This window comes from Zootermopsis nevadensis, unplaced genomic scaffold (assembly GCF_977971745.1).
Source record: "Zootermopsis nevadensis isolate Lab colony 2312 unplaced genomic scaffold, Znev_1.0 Znev_ptg000030l, whole genome shotgun sequence".
Lineage (NCBI taxonomy): Eukaryota > Metazoa > Arthropoda > Insecta > Blattodea > Termopsidae > Zootermopsis > Zootermopsis nevadensis.
Genome location: NW_028259162.1, coordinates 6,438,235 through 6,451,716, shown reverse-complemented (window position 1 = coordinate 6,451,716; position 13,482 = coordinate 6,438,235). Strand labels below are relative to the sequence as shown.

The following is a 13,482-nucleotide window of genomic DNA, read 5'->3' as shown; positions in this document are numbered from 1 at the left end:
ATATTCGGTCACAGTGTTTTCTTTTTAATTGTCTTAAGTGAATATCGAATTTGATTAACGATATGACGTAAGTAGATTATTTTGTGAAAAGGCCGATAAGTCCGTTAGGTAATTGAGGCTACATATTTGACTGTCTGTGTTCTTTTTTTACGAAGAAAGTGTTTGACAAAAAGAAATTATCTGCAAGAAAACGTTGTACAAAATAATAGGCCAACACATAAGAGGTGAATACTTGAAGATTTCCGTCTTCTGGGTTGTTGTGCCATGTAGTCTGGTCGATGTTAACCAACGTTTCAGAGGTCATACTGCCTCGTCATCAGGGCGATGAGTATGAAGATCCTGTCTTCTGGGTTGTTGCGCTGTGTAGTCTGGTCGATGTTTACCAACGTTTCAAAGGTCATACTGCCTCCATCATCAGGGCGATGAGTATGAAGATTTCTGTCTTCTGGGTTGTTGCGTTGTGTAGTCTGGTCGATGTTTACCAACGTTTCAGAGGTCATACTGCCTCCGTCATCAGGGGGATGAATCGCCCTGATGACGGAGGCAGTGCTTCTGAAACGTTGGTTAACATCGACCAGACTACACAGCGCAACAACCCAGAAGACAGAAATCTTCATACTCACCGCCCTGATGATGGAGGCAGTATGACCTCTGAAACGTTGGTTAACATCGACCAGACTACACAGCGCAACAACCCAGACGACGGAAATCTTCATACTCACCGCTGTGAGAATCTCAAGTCTTACAGGTGAATACTTATAATGCGTAATTTTGTAGTTATCCACTTGTTTCAAAACAATTGACGCTACACCGAATAAAAAAACTTAATAGGCTTATACTAGAAAGCAGTGAAGAAAGTTCAAAAAGTTATATCAGTGTTTTGTTTTTACTTGTCATATTTGTTACAAAAGTCTGAAATTACTGACAGCGAATCTCATGTAACGTACGTATGAAAGTAAACCACCTAATATGGTTGTTGCAGCTGACATTTTTTGTTTCCTGTTTGTTTCAAGAGTTTCTGAATTCTTGAAACTAAAGTCAGTAAAACTTTAACTTACATTTGTGGGGATAGCGTGAAAGTTCTTCTGTACCTTCGAGATGCGCGAAACATATTTCTCCCATCGGATTGTGTGTTACACCACGTACTAGTTAAGCTGTATGAAGTTGTATTTTGCGACTTACATTAAAACAAACATAACGCTCGCCTTTATGTGATTAAATATGGAAAAGTTTAAAGGGGTTAAGTCCGAAATTGAAGATGATTGCCTTCTGGGATATTGTTCCTTGTAGTCTGGTTTAATTTTACCGAAGTTTCAAAGGTTCTCGATGCGTTCGTCGTCAGGGCGACTTCACAGATGACAGATGAACTTTCTTTCTTAAAAATAAATGAATACAATTTTTTATTTGAGAAATACAGCAGTTCAGGCAGACAAACACCTATATTTTACCAATAATTTTCTTCAGGACATTGCAGTTTTTGACTGAATGATATTACCGACTTAAGAATAGAGTCTTTAACGTGTAAGGTGATCCGTTTTGGTGTAATGTCGTTTTTCCTGCAAACCCCTCAATTATCCGTTTGTTTAGACGCTGTTAGGGAAGTCTTGTCACTAGCACGAAGCCATGTAATTAAATCGGCAAACACATTGTAGAATCAAGTTACCTCCCTAAGTAAAACCTCGTTACTGAAACCGTGGCAGCCATTATCACGAACGCGTGGACACTCGCACGAGTTTCGTGACGGCTAAGTACCAGGGGTAAAATTCAATTGTGAACTAATTGAAAATCGCCCAGCTATTCATCCTCTGGTCTGAAATGTTAGTTAGGTGGCGTGGTAATTTGAATTGCAATTACAGAAATCGGTTACGATTTGAGGCCATGTGCATAGGAGACAATAGCTTTTTGTTATCTAGTATTGATTGCATTTGTTCAACAGCGATTTGTCCGTTAAATGTCATTATGGTAGGAATTGTGGGATATTTTAATTGTTTCACGAGATATATAACAACAGTGATTTGCTTATTGAAATACAGAATCTGTTTTATTAAAAATATTCCCTGGCTGAAGATACAAATTTTCCCTACTGGACATACGAGAACTGTGCTTTTAAAAAAGTTAAATGATTTAATTTGTTTAAATATATATTTGCTTACATTTCGGGTGTAATTTTAAAATGCACTTTCCTGATATTAACATTGCCTTACAAACCGTCTGTTTACAAGAAGACAGTCATCTTCAAACTCACCGCCGTGAAAAACTCAAATACTATACAATCTGTTTACATGTTAGTAAGGACGTTGGTACAGACGTACACGCAGAGAAAACTAAATAATATTAGCGTTTCATAACGAGACTATATTACGCGATTTAATTGTTTTGTATCAAAGTACAAATTCTTTCTGCAATTTGTTTCAAAGCGCACGCAGTCGGAGGCAAAGTCCAGACGAGACCAGGGGAGGTCATGTTACTAGGAGTACGTAGCAGTTAAACAAATGACTCCCCCGGGAGTACATATAACTCGGTAAAATAAAGACCTGTTATATTTGTTCGAGAAACGTTATTCATAACCCTTCTGTGGTCTGTGGTTGTGCTCTACAGAATATTGTGACAACTTTAAAGGCAGTGGGACACGAATTGTTCTTTTATTTGCTGTCTGCTAGAAATTCAGTACAGCGTTTTTAACTTAACTCGGCTGTATTTTAAGCACTTTACATGGTACAATGTCATTTCTTCCTGTGACATATCAGCTCCCGTGTTTTCTGTACCCCGCCATGTTTTACATGTCATACTTTTTTCTGTTCTTTCGTATCGCGTTGAATTTGGCAGGTCAGTTTTGCAGTCCGTTTATTTCTAAGATGATCATATTCAGAATATGATTCTTTGTTATTGTGAATTTTGGTGTAAAGGTCAGTAACGTAATATAAGGATCAAACATCTCGGTGTTTTTAACGCTATTTGGTTTTCAAGCAAGAGAATTGTATTTGCAGTACACGAACGTCGAGGCCGGTGAGATATGAAAAGTATCCTGTAACGGATTACCCCATTTTCTTGTCTACCCAATATATCTGTGGTTATCATATAATTCTTAGAGTAATTTTTTTCCCTCAAAAATTATTAATCATCTGATGTTTGATGGAGGCGCGTTTCCTTTTTAAATTGTAACGCTGAGTCTTTACGAAATATTGCTTAGATTAAATGCGTGTGTGTGACAGAACTGCCAAATTCTAGCGGAGAAATGTTTGTAACAGAAAGAGAACGGGAGGAAATTTCGACTGGTGACCTGACCTGAACTTGTCGAGTGCCCAGTTCACGTGAATTTTGTTGGCCCATGTCTCGTTCGTCGGCAGTTTTCGGCGGGGTTATGATTTAGAGCTGTTGTGTTGTTAATATTAATTTAAGTATAATGACACCCAGTGCTGTGTCTTAAAGTAAATTAAACTTTTACTTGTGGATATTATATTTAAAAGATATTGTAGGTGCGTCATATTGTGATTTTATTTAAAAATAGTATTAAAATATATTAAAATTGTCTGTCAATCACAATAAAGTAATATAAGATAATTAAATGGTTAAAATATTATCCTTTGTTCCGTATCGAGTACTCGATTTACATATGGAACATTATCGACATGTTTCGACTTTCATAGAGCCGTCATCAGGTGTATGTTATAAACTCTTAACTCAAAATTAAAAATTAGTAATTGAGTTAAGAGTTTATAACATACACCTGATGACGGCTCTATGAAAGTCGAAACATGTCGAGAATGTTCCATATGTAAATCGAGTACTCGATACGGAACAAAGGATAATATTTTAACCATTTAATTATCTTATATTACTTTATTGTGATTGACGGATAATTTTAATATATTTTAATAATATTATATTTAAAATTAAATGGATGTCATTCAAGACTATAAGTTTGCGTGTTTGAACTACGCGCATATTGTGAAGTTTTCTAATTTTAAGTCCTTGGTTTTGATGGTTCGATATTCATCACTGCTAAGACTTCAGCCTCAGTGGCTTAATAAAAAGAAAACATACATTAAGAACGTGACGAATGTATGTCGCTGTTTCTCGTTTGCTTCCATTGTACGAATATAATACAGTGTGACTTACTGTAGTGTTAAATAAGAACTTTTAAACAAGACTGTGCTAAAAGACGAAATACTTTAAAGTTACAGGCATTTTTTATTTCGTCTGAGAATGGAGGTAACATATCTCTGATACTTCAAGACTGTCCTTTGTTATACTTCTCTTCTATTCTGTAATTCCCATTCCCCATATTCACCGCTGCTGTACCTACGTACTTACAACAGAGTCTTCATTATTCCTACTCCTTTGTCATTGAATCCAATCGAGTTCACGAGCCCTACACGGCTCGGAGACTGAATGCATTTGCCACTGCTACGAACCCAAAATGAGGAATTCCTTTTGTCTCCTTTAGGGGTCGCGTTCCAAATAACCTGGGTTCTTCTAATCATCTTATTGTTTGTGAAATTTCTCCTTCATCTCAGTTTCTAGTTCTGGCTTTCTTCCTCAAGTTTATCCCTTTTTTCTCTCTATCCATTCGTTCCATCTCTTTTCCTCTCTTTCATTCTGTGTTTGTATTTTTTTATCTTGCGGACCTTTGGAAATTTATTAAACGTATTTGTCATTTATTGACGTCTCTTTGTTTCGTCTTGTAGGATTTCGGGTTCTCGCGGCGGTAAGTACAAATATGGCTGTGTTCTGGGTCGTAGCGCTGTGTAGTCTTCTAGTCGGATAAAATTCCCTGATGATGGAGACAGCAAGAACTTCCGAAACGTTGGTAAACTTCTACCAGACTACACGGCGCTACAACCCTGAAGACAGCCATCTTCGTATTCACCGCCTTGAGAACCTCAGATTTATCAAAGTCCTGCTCTCTTCTTTCTGAGAGTGAATATTCACCAACTGGTTAGAAATGCGAACAGAAGTTTTGAGGGAAATCCTGTACAGTTCCAGTCGGAGGATCTAAGCGTAAATGGGTGGATAATATTAAAACGGGTCTTAAAGAAATAGGTTGGGAGGATGTTAACTAGATTTACCTGGCTCAGCATGAGCACCAGTGCTGGACTTCTGTGAGCAAGTTCGTGGACCTTCTGGTTCTTTAAAGGACGGGAATTTATTGACTGACTGAGAGACTCTTGGTTTATCATCAAGGACTCTGGTTCATGGAGTTTGATTTGTTTTTAATTTAGATGTGCAGTAGATTTATTGTTTTTTCGTACTACGTACCATGATCACTTGTGTTGCGGCAAGGACATTGGGACAGACTCTAAATGCCTCTGCTGTGGTTTTCTGATTGTTTCCGATGCTGCTAGATGAAGAAGGGGGGTTGTAAAGAGACTGCTTTTGGTTCAGTGGTAATAGAGAACAGAACTTGGATTGCTTTGTCTTTCTACTTCGCAGTCGATGCTCGTGATAAACCGACGTTCGTTTGTTCGTTTGTATTCTGCAGGGTTTCCAATGCTGTGTTCTAGAACGAAATGAAGACACTGACATATGCACGAGGAAGCAGAATTTTATGGCAAACTTAATGTGCAGTCTCACCGGAGTATACTAAGGAAGACGGATTATACATATTAGATTAGAGCCACATATTGGAGACGTATTTACTGACATTAAATTTACCACTTGGTTGAGATTTAAGGTTACGATGGCGAGCATGAAGGTGACTGACTGTCTTCTGGAATGTTCTGCAGTAAAGTCTCTTAGAAATTGACCGATGTGTCAGAGTTGCTTTTTGCCTCCATCATCAGTATTAGTATTTTATGTTGTTTATTCTGTTTGGGATTTGAGGTTCTGATATATATATATATATATAATTTACTTTTTATTTTTATTTCAATTATGATTGATCTTTTTACTACATAGTATTGTGTTATCTATATAAGTGTTTTATTGCAACTTGTCTTAAACTTAAAAATATTTATGCGATTTTTGATTCTGTTATGAATAGCTATATTTTACTGCACGTCGTAGAGACATATAATCGAAATATTTGACGGCGATGGTCCCGGCACGGCCTTTTCGCCATGTGCGATCACCGCGTCGGCTGCAGAATATTGTTCCGGCGGCACAGCTGCCAAAAATCTTCAGTTTTTTTTTTTTTTCAGTGGACTCTTTTCCTCGTCTGGGATGTTCTGTCTGCTCAGAGTAGTGACATAACATAACGAAAGTTCTGTCGTATGTTGCAGAACTTGCTTGTCGCTAGAGGGCGGGTAGAAGGAGCAGGCCATGTGGACGTCGGCAGTGGCTTCCCCCGTGTGGGCTGTGTTCCTGGCAGCTCTTGGAGCAGCAGCCACTGGTGAGTTTAATATTAATATATCATATAATTGGAAGTACAGACCTGCCGAAATGTCCACATTTTGTAAGATTTTTAAGAAATATGATGTCAATTAAAATTAATACATATGTTAATTGGGCATTGGAATCTCCCTGCGTTTACTTTTACTCCAACTAGAAGAATAGTTTTAATTTGAATTTGTTTGGTAGAAGTCTGTATTATTTATTAATTATTACAGATTTTCAATTCTTAAAGTTAAATTGAATTACGTATTGGCATATTTGATTTGCAAAGTAACGTAAACGTGTATGAACGTATTGCCATGGACATTATTTTTAAAATTTCTGTCAAGAGGCTTTCGTGATTATTCCGTTGTGGTTCTCTTGTTTCGCTTTAAATTAATGTGAGAGCTGTAATTTTCACCTAGCATCTGGCCTACAGAATATACCTTAATTTTAGAGAATGACGCATATCTGAATTGTTTCGAAGTGTAGTCTGCTCCTACGGCGTAGATGCCAGTAAGATCGCCTCTGGTTATATCTCATTATTACTGCATTCCTGTCTTCGCCTCCAGAAATTTAATGGAACAGAAAATGTCTTTGTATTACTAAGGTCGTGAAACAGAAAAGGATAGGAGATTCTGAAAACGGAGCCTATCTATTTCCAACCAAGCATCCTTTATGAAAATGTAGGATAATTAAAACTAATTTGCCAATTAAAGTTCCGTTTTATGTGGATGAAACTTCTTTTATGCTTGTTATTAAAATGAAGATAGAGTAATTCTAGGCCCTGTATTATACTCCGTGTCATAACACTGCTCGCTTTTTATTAGAATGTTAGAACTTGCAAGTTGCTTTCAAAATCATGGTCACTTTGCGTAAAGCTTGTGAATTTCATGAGATTCAGTATTGTCATTATCTGTTTTATCGTTTTCTGAATGTGTGATGGAATCTTTTAATACATCTATTGAATCGTCCTTATAATTCATTATCTTTTCCCTTATTTCCTTGATTTACACAAGAGCCCGCCATTGGTCTATTCCTTCAGCCATATGACCCATTGTGTTCTCTCGCATTCTGTTTCTTTAAGATCCGTTTTAATATTATCCCTCCATTTACTCCTATGTTTCCCAAGTGTCTGCTACCCTAGGTGTTTCCACTAGAATTACATTTGTCTTCTGTCCTGTGAATGATATGCACAGTCCAAAAATCCTCCAAGAAGTAGCTACTGAGGAAACCCAAAAGTTGTTACTAGGAAAATTAAATTAAATCGTCCTCGGTTTCCACAGTGAAGTTCATCATGTGAACCGCTGTAGTTGTGTTTATGAAATGTAAATAATTAAGTACAGGACTCGTTCGTGTAGTTAGAAATCTTTTATCTTATTTGGAAAGTTCCAGATTGAGTTCTTGGAGAATCGTGATGAAGTTTCTCATGATTTTCCTCAATATTTCTAGAACATAATTGGAGTAATACCATATATTGAAACAATTTCTGTCCACATCTCTAATAATTTATCACCCTGCCATTTTTACATATTGTTATGTAAATTATGGAAATTAAATAAAACAATTAATTATCGTTGCGGAATGCAATTCAGTTATGCAGGGAATACATTAACATTTGCTCATAAACTAGCACACTGTTGACTGTCAAGCTATCACATCTTCAGTATTCCGTACTGTGTGATCAAGCAGGCAATTCAAATGCCAAACATAGTTTCATGTATAATCCTCTAAACGTTTTAATCTGCCAACCCTCTGAAATTAATAACATGACTGTCTCCCAGAGAGATTATATTGAATATGGGATATAAGCTGCATGTTAGACGCAGGGTAGGACGTCGCTGTTGACGAGGGGCTGGCGGGGAATGTCAAAAGCATGCCTGGCGAGCCTTTTGGGTTTCATCGCGTTCCCGATGGCTCTTTCTTCACATTCCGATGGCCTCTGCAGACGTCTGTTTATTCCGCATCTCAAATTTCCATATAGGATACCCATGGCCTCTAGTAATGATATTTAAACAGTTCTGTCTGGATTAAACCCATTGATATTAAATAGTTTTGTTATGCGGAAGTAATTTTAATGTAATTGTTCATTTATATTTTCTAAATGATGTGCATGAAATGCTGCTTCGAATTTGGTCGCATAACACGCTTTTCTCTTGGCTTTATCAAGGTTTCCTACTCGATTTTGTCGCTAAAACTTCGCGTTTTTCAGTGCTGTCAAAGTCTGTGGTATCTGCTTTATTAGCTCGGATATTTTAGCGTTGTCTTCGCCTTCATTGAAGAGGCGGGACTCTTACTGCCCATCACATGCACTGACCATATGCAAGTCTTCATGTCCGTGAAGTAAATAAATAAATAAATTATTAATAATAACAAATAACTTGTTACCTTCATTCATAGTGTTTATTTTATTGCTATTATTAACATCATATTGGCTTATCTGTCTATTTAACGACACTTTCAGTAGCTCGGATTATTTGCGTCGGATGGTGGAATAATTAATGAGTAATGAAATCGAGTTAACGACGAGAGTTTGACATCTTTGTAATAGGCGTACAGAAAATATCCCTGAAACAAAGGGTTACAATTGGGTTAAGTAGAATGTTTGCTGGAAGGTCTTCTGGCATTGGAGACAGCTTGAGACGCAATTGGATCATCTACTCAAGCACTCTGTCCGTGCAGTTACGATTCTTCAAAATGGATTTGAGATTTGAAAGGAGCGGGAGTTATTGGATTCAATTGTGAAGCTGCAATTGTCACAGGATGATACACTGATGCGTTTCCTCTCCCACCAACCAGCTCAGCGTTTCTAGAACATTGCGTAAACCGTTATATATATTTGGAAATGAGCTGAACACCAGAACACGTTTGAATCACTTCAGCAAAAGGTAAAGTAATCTCAGACCACATCGCTTCTTTGTGAGTGTGTGTTTGAATACAGCATCCGCAGTGTGGTAAATCCTTTGGATCCCCGATCTGTCCTGCTCTCATCGTGACTGTGGGGATGCATTTCAACGTACGTGGGGATGATTATGGTTCCCTGTGTCTAAATAATTAGGTGTTCGGAACTGTAATGAAGTGACTGGACACGTAACGAGCAAACACAAGCCTCTGCTTACAGTGTAGGGTCACCCTCGTGTACTGAGTGCACATTCGCAGTGCAAAGAGAGTTTTGCAACACTTAACTTTGTTTTTAGTTTGAGACACTTGTTTTACGGAATGTGAATACTAATTTGCAAATGTCTTAGCCTGGGAAGGTATTATTATTATTATTATTATTAAGTGTTCTGTCTTACGACAGGTCCATTGCTCTGCCCAAAAAGAGCTCTCCAGTTGTCCCTATTCTCGGCTTCTCGCTTTAATTCCTGGAACGTCATCTTCTTTCCTTGTTTAAGGTCGTCGGTTAGCTGTATCAATCTTTAAGTATTAGATCTTTATAAATACAGAGTGTCCTAATAAGATGCATTACGTATATGAACAATGTTCATACATCTTTTTGGACGCCTGTGTGATTTTCAATCCTTGTTCCGTTGTCCGCCAGAATATCTTGCTTACAGATACCAATGAAAACAAAGTGGTTTCTGCTTTGGTGCATTAGACAGCAGTGACATGTTTTGGGTATTGTGCCGTTTAAGAAACTTAATTAAGCCGGTTTGAGGATCTAATGGTGGGTAAGTTGTCAGTAATGTTCTTCTGGATTGTCGTGTCATGTAGTCTTGTGAGTTGTGTTACAAACGTTTCGTAGGAACGTAATATCTCCATCTTGAGGACTAAGACGCTGCGCGTACGAGCGGTTTGGGCCACAGGGGGACTACCTTAAAATAGGCCATGCCCTCTTCCGTCCACTTTATAATTCCGTCATCCTACCATTTGTCAATAGCCTATAGTTCTACAGTTTATAAAGCGTTGTTTAATATGCTAAGAAACACCTTAATTTTAAACACTGAACTGAACAAATGATAGAGATATACAAACTTTGCGTTGAACAGTCAGGACTGCTTTTCGGAAATGCTATGAAAAAGGAACAACTGCTTGCGTTTAGTCCATTCTTTTAGCTGATCGACTAAGTATTTTTGCCATTGCTGAAAAAACTAGAGGAAACAGCGGCTCGCAGAGAAAATGACATTAGAATGAATATGAATTTAATAACCGTTCATTTATCGCCGACGTCGAAATATTCCGGAACACATTCCGCCGCCCTGACAATGAAGGCTTCAGTTTGAATGCCTCTATTGTAGTCACGCGACTGCTCTGCAACATCATCTTGACATCGACAGGAAGGGCGCCAAATAACGCAACTGGCATTTTGGCAGAGCACCAAAATGGCTAACACCTCTTCACTCACAACCCGTTCTTTCACCACCACCACCACCACCCCCCTTCACCTCCTCTTCTTCTTCCCATTTATCTCTCTTCACAGGCAAGAATTAAAGCTTAGTAATAAATGGACGCCATAGTTTGTGTACGTAGAGGCTTCAGCAGAAGTGTTGGTAATTGGTTGGGCGAATTATCTGCCTCTTCCCAGCCGGATGCCACCAATTTCTCCAGTCTTTATACGATAGAGATCATGGTTCCTTTTACACTCAAGTGGAATTTAGCGTTTAAACGGCTTTATAAATTAGTGTTTAGTATAAACATGTATATTTGTTTAATTTTGGCTGTTAAAGATTACATGTAATTTCTCTTTCTTGAGTAGGAATGCGGTGTTTTCATCTGCTTAATATTATATGAACAGGCAAGCGATTTCTTTTCTTTGTCTGTTACGCCGAGGGATTATCGTATTCTGGAATTCCATAAAATTTAAGGAATTGCAGTGACTTTGTTTCCACGTAGTCATGTTGTAATCTGTTCGCTGGTACAGATGTAAAAACCTATTTATTTCCAAATTCCTGTGCGTTGTACTCATAAAATTAAAGTAATTGAATTCGTTTGCTTTGTCTTTCGCATTTAGGGTCAGATTTGTTGTGTCGCCTGTATTACGTCGTGAGTCTTTCACTGATTTCATGATTTTTTAAAGGCGCTATATATCCAGAGGAGTTTTGATTATTGACATTGTAAAGGGAAATGCTTTTAACTACACTTTTCAACTGCATCGAATGCTGTATGATTATAATATAATCGAAGTAGTGTTTTTCTGAACACAAATATAGAATGTTACTGTAGCACAAACCTGCTAGGCTGAAAGAAGACGTGCACACAGAAAGCAAGCATCTCTGAAACGTCGACAAATATCTAGCACGCTACATGGAGCAACATATCAGAAGACAGCCATCCTCGTGTTACATAATGTTTAAATTACCATTACAGTGGTATTTTAAGTGATAGAGAAGTTACATATGGCTCGGTTTTATTAATTGTTATTTAGGATTGCACGGTGGTCTAGCGGTTAGAACGCTGGCCTTGTAATCCTGGGGTCTCGGGTTCGATTCCCGGCGGTGCCCGAATTTATAACTTGTGTTGGGCAAGGCCGTGGTCTAGGCAACACGGAGTTTTCCTCCGGGGGCTTCCCCGGTTTCTCCGTGGCATCCCAACAATTACTCCATTCACACACAGAAGAAGGCAATGGCAAACCACTTCTGGATCATCTGCCAAGAACGTATATGAACAGGTCCCAGTCTGAGAAAAGGATGGAAGGATCCTGTTCATATGGACCTGTCGTCAGACAGAACACTGAATAAAAATAAATAAATAAGTTTATCGGAACATTAAAAAATCAGAAAGTCGAGGCGTTTCATTTCGTCCAACAAGTAGGCCGAAGGGGGAGGACAATCACCGGCCGTCAAGCCTTCTGATGAAAGTAATACATCTCTCAGGACCAGATGAATGAAAGAAGCAGGCAGTGGTGTCCTGTGCAGTTGAACTCTCTCGATTGAGTGGAAAATGGACGGTTTAATCAGGGAGGTCGGTTCAGATAGAGATGTCCCGTGACAATAGAAACGTCCCTTTTCCCAGTCTCCTGAAAAGAAGCAAGTTAAGTTTCTGCTGGAAGTTTCACCCCAAAGATCTATATCAGTCTGTGGCCTTGTTTGGGTCTTCATCAATTTGCCCCAAAGAGTCGTCTGCTGTTCAATTGGAAGTAAAGAGGAATTAGGTCGATGGAATAGTGGTGTAGCAAAAAGAACATTTGATTGGAGGCCTTTTTGTGATAAAAGTGGCGGTGTAGAAAGTTATTTCTCTCTCGGAGGGGTTGGTTTAATTGAAAGATTGGCGTTGCCACATAGTTTCGGGTTTCATCGCCAGATTTGTTTTCTTGTCACGTTATTATGAAAGAAAAGGTTTTTAGGGGGGACTGGTTTTCGTTAGTGAAGAGCTATAATCGTGTTCTAGGAGACTAGGTTATCGACAGAAGAACGTCGCAGGGCGTAGCGTACAAGAACAAATGTGGTAAGACTAATTACAGTTCTCTTCCGAGGCTTCCATAGTAGCACCATTTTCCAGTTCCTTTGTTATTGAAGATTCGAAAGGGGGGGGGGGCGAGAACCCCTTATCTTCACTTCTGCATGAAGACTAGGAACCAAATTGCTGGGTTTTTTTTAAGTTTCTGTAAGAGAAACTGAAAAAGTTACAGATGTTGCTAAAGGCTTCGTTGTCCTTTGCCGTTCTTTTAGGGCTTGTGCGCGTCGTTTTCTTTTGACGTCGATGTCTGGATAAAATCTAAACACTTTGTTTCGTAAGAAGTAGGTGTAGTACGTCCATAATTATACTTAGTGGTAATTGTGCGAAATTATTTTAAAATTCCGATTTTAATTTGTGAAGATAAGTCGAGAAATATAAATCGATTTGTGTAGCTTCGTATTCAGAATCGAAAGTCAGACTGCAGTAAAATTAATTAAATGTGAGTTGGTGTATGGCGTTTTTGTTAGTTTGTTTGTGTTAAATAATTTGAATGAAATGTTTAATATAAATTACGAAGTAGAAGGAATGCGAAAATAATCTATTTTAGCATATTTTAAGGTACTGCAGTGTTATAGCTTTAGCGTGGATGTGCATAGGGAAACGATACCATTTATAAAGTAATAAAGGCGAAGAGTCTGTTGTAATATTTATAATTGTAAGATTTAAATCATAGGCAATGCATAATGTTAAAATAAAATATCATAATAACTACAAAGATGTAAGACTTGAGGTTCTCACAGCGGTGAGTATGAAGATATCCGTCTTCTGGGTTAT

The 13,482-nt window shown here is 38.1% G+C and overlaps 1 protein-coding gene across 4 annotated transcripts in view; it reads left to right on the top strand.

The window, feature by feature from the left end:
- The window catches only part of LOC110831049 (Ig-like and fibronectin type-III domain-containing protein 2), a 216,472-nt gene that overhangs the window by 137,699 nt on the left and 65,291 nt on the right, over positions 1 to 13,482 (top strand). For all 4 annotated transcript variants that reach the window (XM_087358814.1, XM_087358815.1, XM_087358812.1 and 1 more), the window contains one exon: positions 6,222 to 6,331. In XM_087358814.1, coding sequence (XP_087214940.1) covers positions 6,262 to 6,331 — 70 coding nt within the window. In that variant the 5' untranslated portion in view covers positions 6,222 to 6,261. The remainder of the gene's footprint in view (positions 1 to 6,221; positions 6,332 to 13,482) is intronic.